The sequence below is a fragment of the Oncorhynchus gorbuscha genome, linkage group LG13 (genome assembly GCF_021184085.1).
Source record: "Oncorhynchus gorbuscha isolate QuinsamMale2020 ecotype Even-year linkage group LG13, OgorEven_v1.0, whole genome shotgun sequence".
Lineage (NCBI taxonomy): Eukaryota > Metazoa > Chordata > Actinopteri > Salmoniformes > Salmonidae > Oncorhynchus > Oncorhynchus gorbuscha.
In genome coordinates, this window is record NC_060185.1 from 20,690,174 (window position 1) to 20,709,191 (window position 19,018).

At 43.8% G+C, this 19,018-nt stretch overlaps 1 protein-coding gene across 2 annotated transcripts; it reads left to right on the top strand.

Annotated features, from left to right (window-relative positions):
* Positions 1 to 495: 495 nt before the first annotated feature.
* LOC123993890 (cyclin P) lies at positions 496 to 12,050 on the top strand. 2 transcript variants are annotated; one of them, XM_046296361.1, is made up of 9 exons: positions 500 to 668; positions 6,118 to 6,243; positions 6,682 to 6,757; positions 6,850 to 7,022; positions 8,981 to 9,079; positions 9,301 to 9,456; positions 9,689 to 9,847; positions 11,030 to 11,208; positions 11,343 to 12,050. In XM_046296361.1, exons 1-9 carry the CDS (start codon positions 615 to 617, stop codon positions 11,518 to 11,520), a joined length of 1,200 nt encoding a protein of 399 aa, XP_046152317.1. In that variant the 5' UTR covers positions 500 to 614; the 3' UTR covers positions 11,521 to 12,050. The 2 variants fall into 2 exon arrangements, with proteins under 2 accessions (XP_046152319.1, XP_046152317.1); XM_046296363.1 differs by lacking the exon at positions 6,118 to 6,243 and having other exon boundaries at positions 496 to 668.
* Positions 12,051 to 19,018: the final 6,968 nt, after the last annotated feature.

The window sequence follows — 19,018 nt, forward strand, 5'->3', positions numbered from 1 at the left end:
CACTGCCTGGTTTGGCAACTGCTCGGCCTCTGATCGCAAGGCACTAGAGAGGGTAGTGCGTACGGCCCAGTACCTCACCGGGGCCAAGCTTCCTGACATCCAGAACTTCTATACCAGACGGTGTCAGGGGAAGGCCTGAAATTTTCAGCCTCCAGCCACCCTAGTCAAAAACTGTTCTCTGCTACAGCACGGCAAGCGGTACCGGAGTGCCAAGTCTAGGTCCAAGGGGCTTCTAAACAGTTTCGACCCCCAAGCCATAAGACTCCTGAACATCTAATAAAATGTTGTGTGTCCGTTTGGGTATCGTGACAACAAAAATGCAAATAAGCATTGTATTGTAAAAGTTTTGAATGACAAATTGATTGATGTAGGCTAATTCCTCATCTGCCAAATGTGTGCTGAATTATGTAAGAGTGTAAACTGATCAGGGATCAGTCACACACATGCAAATCATGACGTCTACCTCCCCAACCCTAATTAGTCAATCACGTGTGTTTATTAGCCGACTGTCAGATAATGTTGACTGTTTTGTGTCTCGCGTCTCATCTCCCACTCCTCGTGGTTTCAAGTAGCTGCAGCGCCTCGAAGTGAATTTCTCTCCGGATCGAAGCATCATGGCCAAGACTGGATTCTGCGATTCCATCCCACTGCTGGACTTGCACAAGAAGGTGAGTTTAAAGTTTAAATATAATGCGTACAGTTTTGTGTATTCGACGTCCCATAATGTGTCTAAACATTTAAATGGCGCACAACACCGGTGACCCACACCTGCGAGTTTGTTTATCCCTTTCCAAGTATATCACATTTTATTTTTTCCCATTCGCCGAATGTAACAGGTGTTAACCTTCCCGTTAAATGCTTACTTAGAAGCCCGTAACTCTATTTTAACTGCATGATTGGTGAATAAAATATTTACTAAATAAACTGTTTATATCTTTATACCCGTCGCACTACCCACTGGTTGATGCTCAAGTTATAAAGCCCTCGTAGGCCTCACTCGCCCTAAGATACCTACTTTAGCCCTCGTCCTCCACATACAACACCCGTTCTGTTCTGCCAGTCACATTTGGTTAAAGGTCCCCAAAGCACACACCCCTGGGTCGCTCCTCTTTTCAGTTCGCTGCATCTAGCGACTGGAACGAGCTGCAAAAAAAAACACTTATCTCCATCTCTTCAAAGACTCAATCATGGACACTTACATTCAATACAACACGCGAAGCAGCTACAACTGTATCTGCCTTACCTTTGTGCTGTTGTCTGTGCCCAATAATGTTTGTACCATGTTTTATGCTGCTACCATGTTGTGTTATGTGGCGCTAACATGCTGTGTTCTTAGGTCCATTATGTATTGTGGGTTCTCTTGTCGTGATGTTAGTGGTCCTATGTTTTTAATCCCAACCCCACAGGGGGGGCTTTTGCCTTTTTGGTAGGCCGCAATTTGTAAATAATAATTTGTTAGTAACTGACTTGCCTAGTTAAATAAAAGTATTAAAACAATTTACATTCATTTTCTGGTTTTGTGTGGGAATGGTTTCATAAATCATTTGTAGCCCTTGATCATGATGCTCAGGTCCATTACACATGTCATTGGACAAAGGCATCTTCTGTAGGAGGGAGTTTTGTTAATAAGGGTGTTTACACATCTCCTCTTAATAAAATAAGCCATCTCAGTCTTTAAAGTGAACGCTGGGGTAAAATAAATGTTAAATGTTTGTACTGCCTTTGGGTGAGAACTCTCATCCCTTTTCGTTGTTGGTTAGGCTTCTGTTCTCTTTGCATTCACATTGCTATATTTAGGAACAAACCAAGGTCTTTTTACAACAGTCACTCAATGCTCTCAGGGTTTTACATGGTAAAGCACAAGCCATTCCATCAGGACGTGTTATTGAACAGTGTGTGTATATATATATGTGTGTATGTGTGCCTATGTACATTTAGGAAGCTAATAGATTGAATTTAGTTAAAAGATTAGATGTAATTGTAATCAGAAGCTACTATTAACATGTAAATAGTATTGGTAACAGAAGAAATGGCAGAATTACTGCAGATTAATAACTGCTTTAAATTAGATTGTACACCCAAGGTAGGCTACTGCCCCTTTAAGAGCTAGAATTTATTCTACAGATTTATTTGATTGTGATTCCCACCAACTGTTACCGATCACACTATTCAACCCCCACAATCGAGTAATCAGTTTAACGCGTTCTTGGCCTATAGATCAAATACTACATACAAATAATCATAACTATAAAACATTTCTTCCCCCTCCACGAGGCTGCACGTCATCTTCTCTTGGTGGGTCATGGCAGGGAAAACTGTGTTGCACTAGTTTAGTGTGTGGTGTGCGGCCGTGTGGGGTTAGGGTTTCCACGCGGCCGTGTGGGGTTAGGGTTTCCACGCGGCCGTGTGGGGTTAGGGTTTCCACGCGGCCGTGTGGGGTTAGGGTTTCCACGCGGCCGTGTGGGGTTAGGGTTTCCACGCGGCCGTGTGGGGTTAGGGTTTCCACGCGGCCGTGTGGGGTTAGGGTTTCCACGCGGCCGTGTGGGGTTAGGGTTTCCACGCGGCCGTGTGGGGTTAGGGTTTCCACGCGGCCGTGTGGGGTTAGGGTTTCCACGCGGCCGTGTGGGGTTTAGGGTTTCCACGCGGCCGTGTGGGGTTAGGGTTTCCACGCGGCCGTGTGGGGTTAGGGTTTCCACGCGGCCGTGTGGGGTTAGGGTTTCCACGCGGCCGTGTGGGGTTAGGGTTTCCACGCGGCCGTGTGGGGTTAGGGTTTCCACGCGGCCGTGTGGGGTTAGGGTTTCCACGCGGCCGTGTGGGGGGGTTAGGCCGTTGGGGTCCACGCGGCCGTGTGGGGTTAGGGTTTCCACGCGGCCGTGTGGGGTTAGGGTTTCCACGCGGCCGTGTGGGGTTCCACGCGGCCGTGTGGGGTTTCCACGCGGCCGTGTGGGGTTAGGGTTTCCACGCGGCCGTGTGGGGTTAGGGTTTCCACGCGGCCGTGTGGGGTTAGGGTTTCCACGCGGCCGTGTGGGGTTAGGGTTTCCACGCGGCCGTGTGGGGTTAGGGTTTCCACGCGGCCGTGTGGGGTTAGGGTTTCCACGCGGCCGTGTGGGGTTAGGGTTTCCACGCGGCCGTGTGGGGTTAGGGTTTCTAATCAAAAACTATTTGACTCCGTTGACTCCCCTCCTGAACTGCCACCATAGCTCTACACTGCACAGCCATTGGTTAAGAAGCACACAAACTATTTTGATCAGCAAGAGAAGAGCAGACGGGCATAGGGTTGGAATATTTATTGCAGTGTGTAAAAACTGCCTTGTTTTATTTACACCATCCCAGCGTCTTAGAAATATAACTTTTATCTGCTTAGTAGCTTGTGAATCAAATGATTGAGACCACATTAAATGGCCCCTAGGCGCATTTGATATTGCCCACCCAGTGGAGAATCAGAGATGAGGGGTGACATTGCGCACGTGTGTGTGCACTTCATTTGGAAAGTATTCAGACCCCTTCCACATTTAGTTTCATTACAGCCTTATTCTAAAATTGATTTTTTTTTTAAATACAATCTCATCAATCTAGACACAATACCCCATAATGACAAAGCGAAAACAGGTTTTTAGAAATGTTGGCAAATTTATAAAACATACCTTATTCACTTACGTATTCAGACCCTTACTATGAAATTTATCTCGGGTACATTCTGTTTCCATTGATCATCCTTGAGCTGTTTCGACAACTTGATTGGAGTCCACCTGCGGGGAATTAAATTGATTGGACATGATTTGGAAAGGCACACACCTGTCTATATAAGGTTAAACCGTTGACAGTGCATGTCAAAGCAAAAACCAAGCCACAAGGTTGAAGGAATTGTCTGTTGAGCTCCGAGACAAGACTGTGTCAAGGCACAGATGTGGGGAAGGGTACCAAAAAATGACTGTCATTGTTGGGCCCCTTCGAACACAGTGGCCTCCATTTATTCTTAAATGGTGGTTCCAAAGTACTTCCAAGACTCTTCTTCTGGCCAAACTGAGCAATCGGGAGAGGGCCTTGGTCAGGGAGGTGACCAAGAACCCCATGGTCACTCTGACCGAATTCCAGAGTTCCTCTCTAAAGATGGCAGAACCTTCCATAAGGACAACTATCTCTGCAGCACTCCACCAATCATCCTTTATGGTAGTGGCCAGATGGAAGCCACTCCTCAGTAAAAGGCACATGACAACCCGCTTGGAGTTAGCCAAAAGACACCTGAAGGACTCTCAGAACATAAACATTCTCTGGTCTGATATAACCAAGATGGCATTCAGGCCAAAGAATTCAAAGCGTCACATTTGGAGGAAACCTGGCACCATCCCTACGGGGAATCATGGCGGTGGCAGAATCATGCTGGGGGGGGATGTTTTTCAGTGGCAGGGACTGGGAAACTAGTCAGGATTGAGGCAAAGCTGAATGGAGCAAAGTACAGAGACCCTTGATGACAACCTACTCAGGACCTCCGACTGGGGGCGACTGTTAACCTTCCAACAGGATAACAAGCCTTAGCACACAGCCAAGACAACACAGGCATGGCTTCTGGACAAGTCTCTGAATGTCCTTGAGTGTCCCAGCCAGAGCCCAGACTTGAACCTGATCAAACATCTCTGGAGAGACTTGAAAATGGCTATGCAGCAAAGCTCCCAATCCAACCTGACAGAGCTTGAGAGGATCTTCAGAGAAGAATGGGAGGAACTCTCCAATACAGGTGTGCCAAGCTTGTAGCATCACACCCAAGAAGACTTGAGGCTGTAATTGCTGCCGAAGGTGCTTCAACAAAGAACAGAGTAAATGGTCCGGCTACTTATGTAAATGTTTCCGTTTTTAATACAGTACATTTCTAGACCTGGTTTCTGTCATTATGTGGTATTGTGTGTAGATTGATTGATAGGGGGGGCGGGGGGGTTGAATCCATCTTAGGAGGCTAACGACATGCGGAACAAGTGCAGGTCTGAATACTTTCTAAATGCATTTTCAATTTCAGACCAGTGGATGGTTTAGTGATTTTTAAATGTAGTCCAGGGGAGGGGCATTGTAATTTGTCATTTCTGTTTTTAGAATGCTTATTAGGATTTAAACTCAGCAAAAAAAAGAAACGTCCCCTTTTCAGGACCCTGCCTTTCAAAGATAATTTGTAAAAATCCAAGTTACTTCACAGATCTTCATTGTAAAGGCTTGAAACAGTTTCCCATGCTTGTTCAATGAACCATAAACAATTAATGAACATTAAATCTAAGTTTATTTGTCACGTGCGCCAAATACAACTGGTGTAGACCCTACAGTGAAATGCTTAACATGCACCTGTGGAACGGTCGTTAAGACACGAACAGCTTACAGACTGTGGTCAATTATGTAAACTTTGGACACTGAAGAGGCCTTTCTACTGATTCTGGAAAAACACCAAAAGAAAGATGCCCAGGGTCCTTGCTCACCTGCGTTAATGTGCCGTAGGCATGCTGCAAGGAGACATGAGGACTGCAGATGTTGCAAGGGCAATACATTGCAATGTCCGTACTGTGAGACTCCTAAGACGGCACTACAGGGAGACAGGACGGACAGCTGATTGTCCTCGCAGTGGCGGACCACGTGTAACAACATCTGCACAGGATCGGTACATCCATACACCTGCTGGACAGGTACAAAATGGCAACAACTGCCCAAGTTACACCAGGAACGCACAATCCCTCCATTAGTACTGACTGTCCACAATAGGCTGGACTGAGGGCTTGTAGGCCTGTTGTAAGGCAGGTCCTCACCAGACATCACCGGCAACAACGTCGGCTATGGGCACAAACCCACCGTCGCTGGACCAGACGGGACTGGTAAAAAGTGCTCTTCACTGACGAGTTGCGGTTTTGTCTCACCAGGGGTGATGGTCGGATTCGCGTTTCTCGTTGAAGGAATGGGCGTTACACCGAGGCCTGTGCTCTGGAACGGGATCGTGTTGGTGCTGGAGGTTCCGTCGTGGTCTGGGGTGTCACCGCATCTTAACTTTGCTTGTCATTGCAGGCAATGCTGAGTTTATATAGGGACGGATGAAGATGTACACAAGGGTTACCTAAGATGTATTTTTGGCTGCCTCCAACACAGGTGGCGGAAGAGAGACGAGCCCCCTTAAGAGCCTTGGCCAATGCCTGTGGGCCCAAAGAGCGTTGGCAGCCCCAGGAGGGAGAGTCCAAGGGGACCTACCAGAAAACTGAACCAGAGGCCAGATGGGTACACCTCTTTCATTCTAATAGAGCCTGACCTGCCTTCTATTCCACTTCCTCTTCCCCCGGTTAATGCTCTTCCGTCTGTTCTGGAGTGTAATCATTAGTCCATACTGTAAAATTTGAGGTTCTATTGGACAAATTCAGGTAGGTTCCTTTCAGTTGGCTTATGTTTAAGGAGGGTTTTGCAACATAAATGGCATAATGAATAAACCCCAGCTGCGAAGGCCCACATTCAAGTGCATATACTAATGTCTCACCCCATTGCTTGCTCTCTAGTCTTTATGCATCGAGTACACTTCACATCAAATCAATTAATGAAGTCTCAGAACAGTATGTGGAGTCTCCATATTAATGCAATCTTACAATACCATATTTTGATATTTTATCCTTCTGTTTCACGCTCTGTGTTAATGTAATTGTCCTGCTGTGTATGTCTGTGCAGGCCAGGAGGCTGCCTGTGTCAACAGATGATGGCATTATCATGGGCTTCCATGAGGACGACAGCCCCTCTCATTCAGGTCACTGCAATATATTCCTCTACCAAATATAACATATAATTGTGTGTCAAGCCATGTCTGTACTAAGTTAACCCTATCTCTACTAAGGTCAGGTGGCTGTATGGAGGAAGAGGCTGTGCTGATCTACCTGCATGGCCTCCAGGGCCTCTATAGCCTGCAGGCGTTGGTGCCTGGCATGCTTCGTCATGAGACTGAGCTGGCCATGGAGACGCTTGGTCTTATCTACGACAGGAGCTACGCATGGGACATCTTCTCTGACATGATGGTGGGGGGTGTAATAGAGGTGGTTCCATTTCATGAGTAGCTTTGCGTCAGACCCAGATAGTCTTGTTAGATCCCAGAGTTAATTCCTAGGGTTTTTGGCTTCCTAGGCTTTAGCTCACACTCTTGTCACAACTTAGGAAAGTTGAACAAGATTGGGAGTAGGCTTGTATTGTTAGTCAAGAAACGCTCTACATTTGAATCAGTAAATAGGTTTCCATCTACAGTTTTTATGCTGGTAGTCATACCGTATAATAAAAAAATATATCACGTCAGCTGTGCTCCAATAGGAAGTTTTGGTACAATTTTATAAATGTGGACAGAGCATTTGTTCGTTCAACATGGTGTGATCTTTCTGTCTGTAAAATTAATTCAGCAAGCTATTGATTTTAGCAACCATAAACTTTGAGTCACGAAGGACAGAGTCTGCACATTTGCTATTTAATGCAACAGTTTTTGTGACAAAACTATCGGTAGAGTTGAAGCTGTGATGGAAATGCAAACTTTATTTTTGTCTGCAAATTTCAATTTGGTGGAAACGGCACTGGGAAGTTGTTTGAATATCCACATAAATCTTTTGCCAATGGGCTGGAAACCAAGCAAGTGGAGTTATTTTGTTGGTTTGCTGTACTTCTGTCATTGACACGAGGTCGGCCGATTTAATTAGTGCCGATTTCAAGTTTTCATAACAATCAGAAATCAGTATTTTTGGGCACCGATTTGCCTTTAAAAAAAAATGTAATACCTTTATTTAACTAGGCAAGTCAATTAAGAACACATTCTTATTTTCAATGCCGTTCTATGAACGGTGGGTTCACTGCCTCGTTCAGGGGCAGAACGACAGATTTTCACCTTGTCAGCTCGGGGGATCCAATCTTAGTTAACTAGTCCAACACAATAACGACCTGCCTCTCTCTCGTTGCACTCCACAAGGAGACTGCCTGTTACGCGAATGCAGTAAGCCAAGGTAAGTTGCTAGCTAGCATTAAACTTATCTTATAAAAAACAATCAATCATAATCACTAGTTAACAACACATGGTTGATATTACTAGATATTATCTAGCGTGTCCTGCGTTGCATATAATCTGACTGAGCATACAAGCATACAAGTATCTGACTGAGCGGTGGTAGGCAGAAGCAGGCGCGTAAACATTCATTCAAACAGCACTTGCATGCGTTTTGCCAGCAGCTTGTTGTGTGTCAAGCATTGCGCTGTTTATGACTTCAAGCCTATCAACTCCCGAGATGAGGCTGGTGTAACCGAAGTGAAATGGCTAGCTAGTTAGCGCGCGCTAATAGCGTTTCAAACATCACTCGCTCTAATAGCGTTTCAAACGTCACTCGCTCTGAGCCTGTGGTTGTTTCCCTTGCTCTGCATGGGTAACGCTGCTTCGATGGTGGCTGTTGTCGCTGTGTTGCTGGTTCGAGCCCAGGGAGGAGCGAGGAGAGGGACAGAAGTTTTACTGTTACACTGGCAATACTAAAGTGTCTATAAGAACATCCAATAGTCAAAGGTCAATGAAATACAAATGGTATTGAGGGAAATAGTCCTACAATAACTACAACCTAAAACTTCTTACCTGGGAATATTGAAGACTCATGTTAAAAGGAACCACCAGCTTTCATATGTTCTCCTGTTCTAAGCAAGGAACTGAAACGTTAGCTTTCTTACATAGCACGTATTGCACTTTTACTTCCTTCTCCAACACTTTGTTTTTGCATTATTTAAACCAAATTTAACATGTTTCATTATTTACTTGAGCCTAAATTTATTTTATTTATGTATTTTATTAAGTTAAAATAAGTGTTCATTCAGTATTGTTGTAATTGTCATTATTACAAATACATTTTTTTTATCGGCCGATTAATCGGTATCGGCTTTTTTGATCCTCCAATAATCTGTATCGACGTTGAAAAATCATAATCGTTCGACCTCTAATTGACACTGCCTCCTTTTCCAGAGAAGTCAGTTGCGGTTCACCTTCCCCAATGCAGACCTACCCAGACCTTTCACATACACCACCCGTGCCATCCTGGTCGACTGGCTCATCCAAGTCCATGTGAGTTGCCCTCGTGTCCTCTACTATTTATCTAAAAGGATTTCCTGGTTAAAATGTACTCAACTTGCTACTTCTTAAATTTAGAAAATGTGCACTTGACAACAGGTTGACCCTCTAAAGTGAAGCAGGTTTTAAGCAGATGCCCTTCAGCCTATCTAAGACTAAATGTATGTGGTAGAATTCAGGCCATTGTGTCCTCCCATCACCCCTGCCTCTTACAGGAGGTGTTCCATTTCTCAGAGGAGACCCTCTACCTGTCTGTCCACCTCCTGAACCGCTGCCTACACCAGATCAAGGTGAACACAGCCAAACTGCAGCTACTGGGAGTGGTCTGTCTCTTCCTGGCTGCCAAGAAAGAAGAGTGTCTTCTCCCTGAGGTACTCTACATCAAACCTAGGTCAGATACATATGGTGTTCTTGACCAATGTTTTCCCTCACTGAAGCCATTATGCCTAGCTTGGTGTAGCATAATCAATTAAGAGTTGGATATATGTCTGGTTCTTCCAGACTTTAAAACACTGACAGTGGGAGCTAGAGAAGGGGATTGAGCAGGGTTGTTTTTGGACCAGGGCTTTCTCTAGTGTTCTCTAAACATCTCCCTCTCTCCAGGTGTCTGAGCTGTGCTTCCTCATGGAGAATGGCTACTCCAATAGACAGCTGCTCCGTATGGAGCGCCGAGTCCTCACTGAGCTGAAGTTTGAGCTTTCCCACTGCTCTCCCCTGCACTTCCTGCTCCTCTCTGCCTCAATCGCCCACTGCAGTGCCAAGGTGGGTGAACCCTCACCACTTTAACCCTGAGCAGTTTGGCCAGATTCTAGAATGGATGCTATGTTGGCTCCTTTATTCTCTAAATGTTGGAGAGTTAACGAGACGAGTGCCTCCGACAGTTCCCTCAAATGACAGAGCAGTGAATTTAACACACGTTTTTTGTTTAGCATTCAGGATAATATGTAAACGGTACGGTGTTGTGATGTCAACAAATTGCATGTCTACCTTCACTGGACATCTTAATAGGGATATACAACTTTCAGAAATAAACCGCACAATGCAGAATGTCAATTAGCAAGTGCTATGTGGCGCCCTGGGAATGTTCAGACAGAAACCGCATTGGCCAAATGACTGCTTTAACCTAGTTGCTAGTCAAATGACTGCTTTAACCTAGTTGCTAGTCAAATGACTGCTTTAACCTAGTTGCTAGTCAAATGACTAGTTGCTAGTCAAATGACTGCTTTAACCTAGTTGCTAGTCAAATGACTGCTTTAACCTAGTTGCTAGTCAAATGACTGCTTTAACCTAGTTGCTAGTCAAATGACTGCTTTAACCTAGTTGCTAGTCAAATGACTGCTTTAACCTAGTTGCTCAAAGACTCAAATGACTGCTTTAACCTAGTTGCTAGTCAAATGACTGCTTTAACCTAGTTGCTAGTCAAATGACTGCTTTAACCTAGTTGCTAGTCAAATGACTGCTTTAACCTAGTTGCTAGTCAAATGACTGCTTTAACCTAGTTGCTAGTCAAATGACTGCTTTAACCTAGTTGCTAGTCAAATGACTGCTTTAACCTAGTTGCTAGTCAAATGACTGCTTTAACCTAGTTGCTAGTCAAATGACTGCTTTAACCTAGTTGCTAGTCAAATGACTGCTTTAACCTAGTCAAAGTTGCTAGTCAAATGACTGCTTTAACCTAGTTGCTAGTCAAATGACTGCTTTAACCTAGTTGCTAGTCAAATGACTGCTTTAACCTAGTTGCTAGTCAAATGACTGCTTTAACCTAGTTGCTAGTCAAATGACTGCTTTAACCTAGTTGCTAGTCAAATGACTGCTTTAACCTAGTTGCTAGTCAAACTGCTCACATTATCAGATCCACATGAAAATATTAGTAATCTGAGATGTGCAGCACAACCGCAATTAAGACAACCTGGAACGTCCCCCTTTCCGTGTCTCTACGTCCAGGTGGTGTGGATGGCCCGTTACCTTCTGGAGCTCTCTCTGTTGGAGGGACAGTGTGTTGTGTTCCTGGCTGCCCACCTGGCTGGTGCTGCCCTCTGTCTGTCCCGCAGGGTACTGCAGGAGCCCCCCACCCCAGAGGGAGAGACTGCCTGGTGTGTTGCCTCAAGTATCCACGTAGGCAGGTGAGAAGAGGCTCTTTTCTTGATTGCAAATATACTTGATATGATACCCAATAATTTTCACTATTAGACTTTGAAGTAGAATGTACTTCTGTTGTGTTTTGACCCACACCTTTTGTCCTGTCTGCCTCCTTCAGTGAGACGACCCTGCTGAGGATAATGCTCATCCAGGCAGGGGCTGCAGCCCGGGCCCAGAGCAAAGACACTCGCGCTACTTTCCTCAAGTACTCCACAGCAGGGACCATGCATGTCAGCAGCCACCCGTCCCTGCTGAGTGCCCCCTGTCTGTTGGGCCTGCCAACTACACACACCTGAAGCCCCACAGTAGCCTACACATGAGGTGCGCGTCACTGTTTTTCTCTGGGAATGGGCCATTTTTAGGAGGAATCAGTATCACATTTTGAGGAAGGGAGACGGACATCCTAAATGAGGACTGCTGGCCCTTAGTCAACTTTTACTTCCAGACATTTCATATTGTAAACGAGAGAGCTTGAGATGAAGGCTTGCGAGATTACATTTGACCCACCACATCAAGAAGAGGTGTGAGGGGGAGGAAGGGCACGTCAATATAATATGCAGTACCTAACTGATTTGTATGGTTAAGCAGGACTTGAGTGCCTGTTCTGGACTGGCCAGTGCCACATTTCTTTTATGCTCTTATCTTGGATCTAATTGCGAATAAAATTTAAAAAAATGTTTTGTCTTTTGATGATGTTTATCATTTTTACTGTTTCTTGAAAATGTTGGACAAAAAAGCAGGCTTCCATTGTTTAAATGTGAGATGGTTTAATGGAACTTTTTAATAATGTTAAATAAAGTTGTCTGCTAGCATTTGTTGTAAGCTACCTCTAAGTTTCTGCCTGCACTTATTTATATAGCCTGGCTACATCTGCCACCTTAGCTCAGGGCTTCTTGAAAGTTGGGACAATCCTTGTCCAGCAGATAAACTGTCTACTGTGATCTCGGAAAGTATTCAGACCTGTTTCTCCACATTTTGTTACATTACAGCATTATTCTAAACATTTATGAAAAACAATGTAATACCTCTACATATAATGACAGGAAAAACAGGCTATTAGGAAAAAATGTGCCCATTTATTATGTTTTTTTTTTTAAATCTGTTTGGGATAGGGGGCAGCATTTTCACATTTGGATGAAAAGCGTGCCCAGAGTAAACAGCCTGCTACTTAGTCCCAGTTGTGAATATATGCATATTATTAGTAGTATTGGATACAAAACACTCTGAAGTTTCTAAAACTGTTTGAATGATGTCTGAGTATAACAGAACTCATGGCAGGTGAAAACCTGAGAAATTCTACCAGGAAGTGGGAAATCAGAGCTTTGTAGTTTTTCAAAGCTTGGCCTATTGAATAGTGTCTACAGTATCTAGTGCTCGTACCTCATGAAGATGGATTACTGGGCTGAACGCGCTAACAACAAGTAGCTATTTGGACATAAATGATTAACTTTATTGAACAAATCAAACATTTATTGTGGAACTGGGATTCCTGGGAGTGCATTCTGATGAAGATCCATCAAAGGTACGTGAATATTTATGCTTTTTCTGACATGTGTTGACTCATGGTGGATATCTTTTTGGGTTGTTTTGGTCTCTGATTGCTGTACTCCAATTATTGCATAGTATGCTTTGTTCGTAAAGTTTTTATTAAAATCTGACACAGCGGTTGCATTAAGGAGAAGTCTATCTTTAATTCTGTGAATAACAATATCTTATCAATGTTATGAGTATTTCTGTAAATTGATGTGGCTCTGCAAACTCACCGAATGTTTTGGAAGCAAAACATTACAGCACGTAACGCGCCAATGTAAACAATGTTTTGATATAAATATGCACTTTATCGAACAAAGCATACATGTATTGTTTAACATGATGTCCTATGAATATCATCTGATCATCATCAAAGGTTAGTGATTCATTTGATCTATATTTCAGCTTTTTGTGACGCCTATCTTTTGGCTAAAAAAATGGCTGTGTTTTTGTGACTTGGCTCTGACCTAACATAATCATGTTGTGCTTTCGCTGTAAAGCATTTTTGAAATCGGAACAATGGGTAGATTAACAAGACTTATCTTTCATTTGGTTTATTGGACTTGTTAATGTGTGAAAGTTACACATTTCTAAAATATATTTTAGATTTTTGTGCGCTGCCTTTTCAGCGGAATGTTGAGGGGTTCCGCTAGCCATAATCCCTTAAGTATTTAGACTCTCTTATGAGACTCAAAATTGAGCTTTAGTGCATGCTCTCGCCATTGAGCATTCTTAAATGTTTCTACAACTTGATTGGAGTCCACCTGTGGTAAATTAAATTGGTTGGACATGATTTGGAAAGGCACACACCTGTCAAGTCTCTCAGTTGACTGTACATGACAGAGTAAAAACCAAGCCATGATGTGGAAGGAATCGTCTGTAGAGCTCCGAGACAAGATATGGGGATGTTTTTCAGCGGCAGGCACTGGAAGACTAGTCAGGATTGTGGTAAATATGACCTGCGCAAAGTACAGAGCGATCCTTGATGAAAACCTGCTCAGGACTTCCAACTGGGGGGACGGTTCACCTTCCAACAGGATAACGACCCTAAGCACACAGCCAACACAACACAGGAGTGGCATCGGGACAAGTCTCTGAGTGGCCCAGCCAAAGCCTGGACTTGCTGGCGGCACTCTGGATCATTGCTACTCATACAAAGCCCTGCTTTCAGCAAATCTGACCGACTCCATTTTGTTGCTCCCAGCCTATAGACAGAAACTAAAATGGGAAATACCTGTGCTCACGTCTGTTCAACGCTGGTCCGACCAATCTGATTCCATGCTTCAAGATTGCTTCGATCACATGGACTGGGATGTGTTCCGTATAGCCTCAGACGACAACATTGATGTATACGCTGATTCAAGAGTGAGTTTATAAGCAAGTGCATTGATGAATTCGTACCCACGGTGACGACTAAAACCTTCCCCAACCGGAGACCGTGGAATGATGGCCTTCAGAGGATCTGCATTCGCTGCCATGGTTTAAATCATGGCAAGGTGACCGGAAACATGGCCGAATGCAATGCAAACAGTGTAGCTATTCCCTCCAAGGCAATCAAACAAGCAAAGTGTCAGTATAGAGACAAAGTAGTCTCAATTCAACGGCACAAATACAAGACGTACAGTGGGGCAAAAGTATTTAGTCAGCCACCAATTGTGCAAGTTCTCCCACTTAAAAATATGAGGCCTGTAACATTCATCATAGGTACACTTCAACTATGACAGTCAAAATGAGGGAAAAAATCCAGAAAATCACATTGTAGGATTTTTTTAAAAATGTATTTATTTGCAAATAAAGGTGGAAAATAAGTATTTGGTCACCTACAAACAAGCAAGATTTCTGACTCACAGACCTGTAACTTCTTTGTTGAGGCTCTTCTGTCCTCCACTCGTTACCTGTATTTATGGCACCTGTTTGAACTTGTTATCAGTATAAAAGACACCTGTCCACAACCTCAAACAGTCACACTCAACTCCACTATGGCCAAGACCAAAGAGCTGTCAAAGGACACCAGAAACAAAATTGTAGACCTGCACCAGGCTGGGAAGACTGAATCTGCCATATGTAAGCAGCTTGGTTTGAAGAAATCAACTGTGGGAGCAATTATTAGGAAATGGAAGACATACAAGACCACTGATAATCTCCCTCGATCTGGGGCTCCATGCAAGATCTCACCCCATGGGGTCAAAATGATCGCAAGAACGGTGAGCAAAAATCCCAGAACCACACGGGGGGACCTAGTGAATGACCTGCAGAGAGCTGGGACCAAAGTACAAAGCCTGCCATCAGCAAGGGCATTGAAGATGAAACGTGGCTGGTTCTTTCAGCATGACAATGATCCCAAACACACCGCCCGGGCAACGAAGGAGTGGCTTCGTAAGAAGCATTTCAAGGTCCTGGAGTGGCCTAGCCAGTCTCCAGATCTCAACCCATAGAAAATCTTTGGAGGGAGTTGAAATTCCGTGTTGCCCAGCAACAGCCCCAAAACATCACTGCTCTAGTGGAGATCTGCATGGAGGAATGGGCCAAAATACCAGCAACCGTGTGTGAAAACCTTGTGAAGACTTACAGAAAATGTTTGACCTCTGTCATTGCCAACAAAGGGTATATAACAAAGTATTGAGAAACTTTTGTTATTGACCAAATACTTATTTTCCACCATAATTTGCAAATAAATTCATTAAAAAATCCTACAATGTGATTTTCTTTCTCATTTTGTCTGTCATAGTTGAAGTGTACATATGATAAATTACAGACCTCATCTTTTTATGTGGGAGAACCTGCACAATTGGTGGCTGACTAAATACATTTTTGCCCCACTATATACTGTACTCTATACCATCTACTGCATCTTGGCTAAGCCACACAGCCATCGCTCATCCATATATCTATATGTACATATCCTTATTCATTCCTTTACACTTGTGGATAAGGTAGTTGTGAAATTGTTAGATTACTTGTTAGATATTACTGCATGGTCGGAACTAGAAGCACAAGCATTTCGCTACACTCACATTAACATCTGCTAACCATGTGTATGTGACCAATAAAATTTTATTAGATTTTGACTTGAACCTGATCAAACATCTCTGGAGAGACCTGAAAATGGCTGTGCAGCAAAGCTCCCTATACAACTTGAGAGGATCTGCAGAGAAGAATGGGAGAACCTCTCCAAATACGTGTGTGCAAAGCTTGTAGCGTCATAGCCAAGACTCGAAGCTGTAATCGCTGTAATATTTATGTAAATATATTTCCATTTTTTAATTTGGTGTAACCGATGTGAAATAGCTAGCTAGTTAGCGGCTAATCGCGTTTCAATCAGTGACGTCACTCGCTCTGAGACCTTGACGTAGTTGTTCCCCTTGCTCTGCAAGGGCCGTAGCTTTTGTCGAGCGATGCTCATTGTTGATATGTGCAGAGGGTCTCTGGTTCGAGCCCAGGTAGGGGCGAGGAGATGGATGGAAGCCATGCTGTTACATTGATGCCGTTGACCCGGATCACTGGTTGCGGCGGAAAAGTTATTGAGTTCTTATTTTACCTGAAATGCACAAGTTCCTCTACTCCAACAATTAACCCACACATAAACGATTCTGTTTGCCGTTTTGTAGTCATCTCTCCTCCTCCCAGGCTTTTTCATCTTTGAACTTATATGGTGATCGGAATCTAAACTTTCATTGTATTACTACACCGACCGGCAACACAGTTCGTCTTTCAATCACCCACGTGGGTATAACCAATGAGGAGATGGCACGTGGGTACCTGCTTCTATAAACCAATGAGGAGATGGGAGAGGCAGGACTTTCAGCAAGATCTGCGTCAGAAATAGGAATGACTTCTATTTTAGCTCTTGGCAACGCAGACGCTCGTTGCTGCACGTGAGCAGTGTGGGAGCCATAATTGAATAACATGGATTTCTACATTTATTTTGTGACGCTCGCTACGTGTCCGGTCTGGTCAGCACGTAAGAATCGCTCTGGCTCTTCAAGGGACTTTATTGGCATGGAAAATATATGATAGCATTGCCAAAGCAAGTGAAGTAGATATATACAGTTGTAACGATGTGAAAATAGTTGAAGTTAAAAAGGGAAAATAAACATAAATTGGGTTGTATTTACGTTGGTGTTTGTTCTTCACTGGTTGCCCTTTTCTTGTGGTAACAGGTCACAAATCTTGCTGCTGTGATGGCACACTAGTATATTTTTCCACCTTTATTTAACCAGGTTGGCCAGTTGAGAACAAGTTCTCATTTACAACTGCGACCTGGCCAAGATAAAGCAAAGCAGTGGCGACACAGAGTTACACATGGAATAAACAAACACAGTCAATAATACAAAATAAAAATCTATATACAGTGTGTGTAAATTTAGTACGATTCGGGAGGTAAGGCAATAAATAGGCCATAGTGGTGAAATAATTACAATTTAGCAATTTAACACTGGAATGATAGATGTGCAGAAGATGAATGTGCAAGTAGAGATACTGGGGTGCAAAGGAGCAACAAACAAAAAACAGTATGGGGATGAGGTAGTTGGATGGGCTGTTTACAGATGGGCTGTGATCTGTGAGCTGCTCTGACAGCTGGTGCTTAAAGTTAGAGAGGGATATATGAGTCTCCAGCTTCAGTGATTTTTTTTTTGCAATTCGTTCCAGTCATTGGCAGCAGAGAACTGGAAGGAGAGGTGGCCAAAGGAGGATTTCAGCCAGTAGATATGGGAGTTTTTCCAAATCGGGTTTGTTTTCAAATTCTTTGTGGATCTGTGTAATCTGCGGAAATATGTGTCTCTAATATGGTCATACATTTGGCAGGAGGTTCGGAAGTGCAGCTCAGTTTCCACCGCAAACTAAGTAGTATTTATTATTCTACATTCTCCCAGATTGGGGCTCGAGGGCAGCACACAAACAATTCCTTAATATCGACGAGAACAGTTTGTCGTTCTAGCAAGGGGAGGGTCGTCACTAGTTACCACAGCCACAAAGTCCAACACGCATGTCTGCAATGTCTCCTCTTAAACTGTGATTTTAAACTTAACCATACTGCTAACCTTAAATTACGACAAAAAAAGCTATTGTTTTCATGAATTTTTACAATAGGCCTATAACCAATTTGACTTTGTGGCTGTGGCAACTAGTGGAAACCAGAGGGGAGGTCTAGGAAGCGGGGGGGTTTTTCAGGTTGGGTACCGATTTTATCAATTTTAGGACTGAGAATCGTCTCGTATGAACTAACCGTTAGGCTTCAGGCAGTCTTCACATCCCGGCAGCTAGATTATAAACTGAATGAGATAGGTGTAATAGAAACGCAGCGATAGACGCTTCGAGATGACATAAAGAAGGATCTAGAAATTAAGTGCTCTAATCAACAATAAGGTGAGACGGAGCGCTATTCTTGGGAAGTGAGCCTTCAGTGGCAAAGAGTGTAAATTATTAGGTAAACTGTTGGTGATTTTTATATATATGTACTTTGAGACAGATTTTTAAAACTATTTTATTAAAAATTCACTGACCACAGTTGCTTTATGTGGACTATTTCACTGCTGTCCATGCTCAACCGGCCCTTTATCCACTATTAAGAAGCACATAGATACAAATTTGACAAGTATTGTTTAGTAATTTTATTTCTTAGATGTATTTTTTAGGCCTAATTATTTTACTTATTTCATGCGTTTTGTATGTGGGGTTTATTAACGTGTGCTAAAGCAATGGCTCCCGAGCAGGGGTACTAGGACCCCAGGGGGTACTTGGCCTATCCACAGGGGGCCTATCCACAAAATGTACTTCGGGGGTACTAGGACTCCAGGGGGTACTTGGCCTATCCGCAAAATGTACTTCAGGGGTACTAGGACCCCAGGGGGTACTTGGCCTATCCACAGAGGGCCTATCCACAAAATGTACTTCAGGGGTACTAGGACCCCAGGGGGTACTTGGCCTATCCACAGAGGGCCTATCCACAAAATGTACTTCAGGGGTACTAGCATGAAACTGTAACAAGAGTGTAGGAGGTTGCCAATCATAGGACAGCAGAACTAAAAGGAGAGAAATAAATGTTGTGACAGGTGGAGGAGGTGACTGGTGGAAGAGGTGACTGGTGGAAGAGGTGACTGGTGGGTGGAAGAGGTGACGGATGGGTAGAGGAGGTGGAAGAGGTGACTGATGGGTAGAGGAGGTGGAAGAGGTGACTGATGGGTAGAGGAGGTGGAAGAGGTGACTGATGGGTAGAGGAGGTGACTGATGGGTAGAAGAGGTGACTGATGGGTAGAGGAGGTG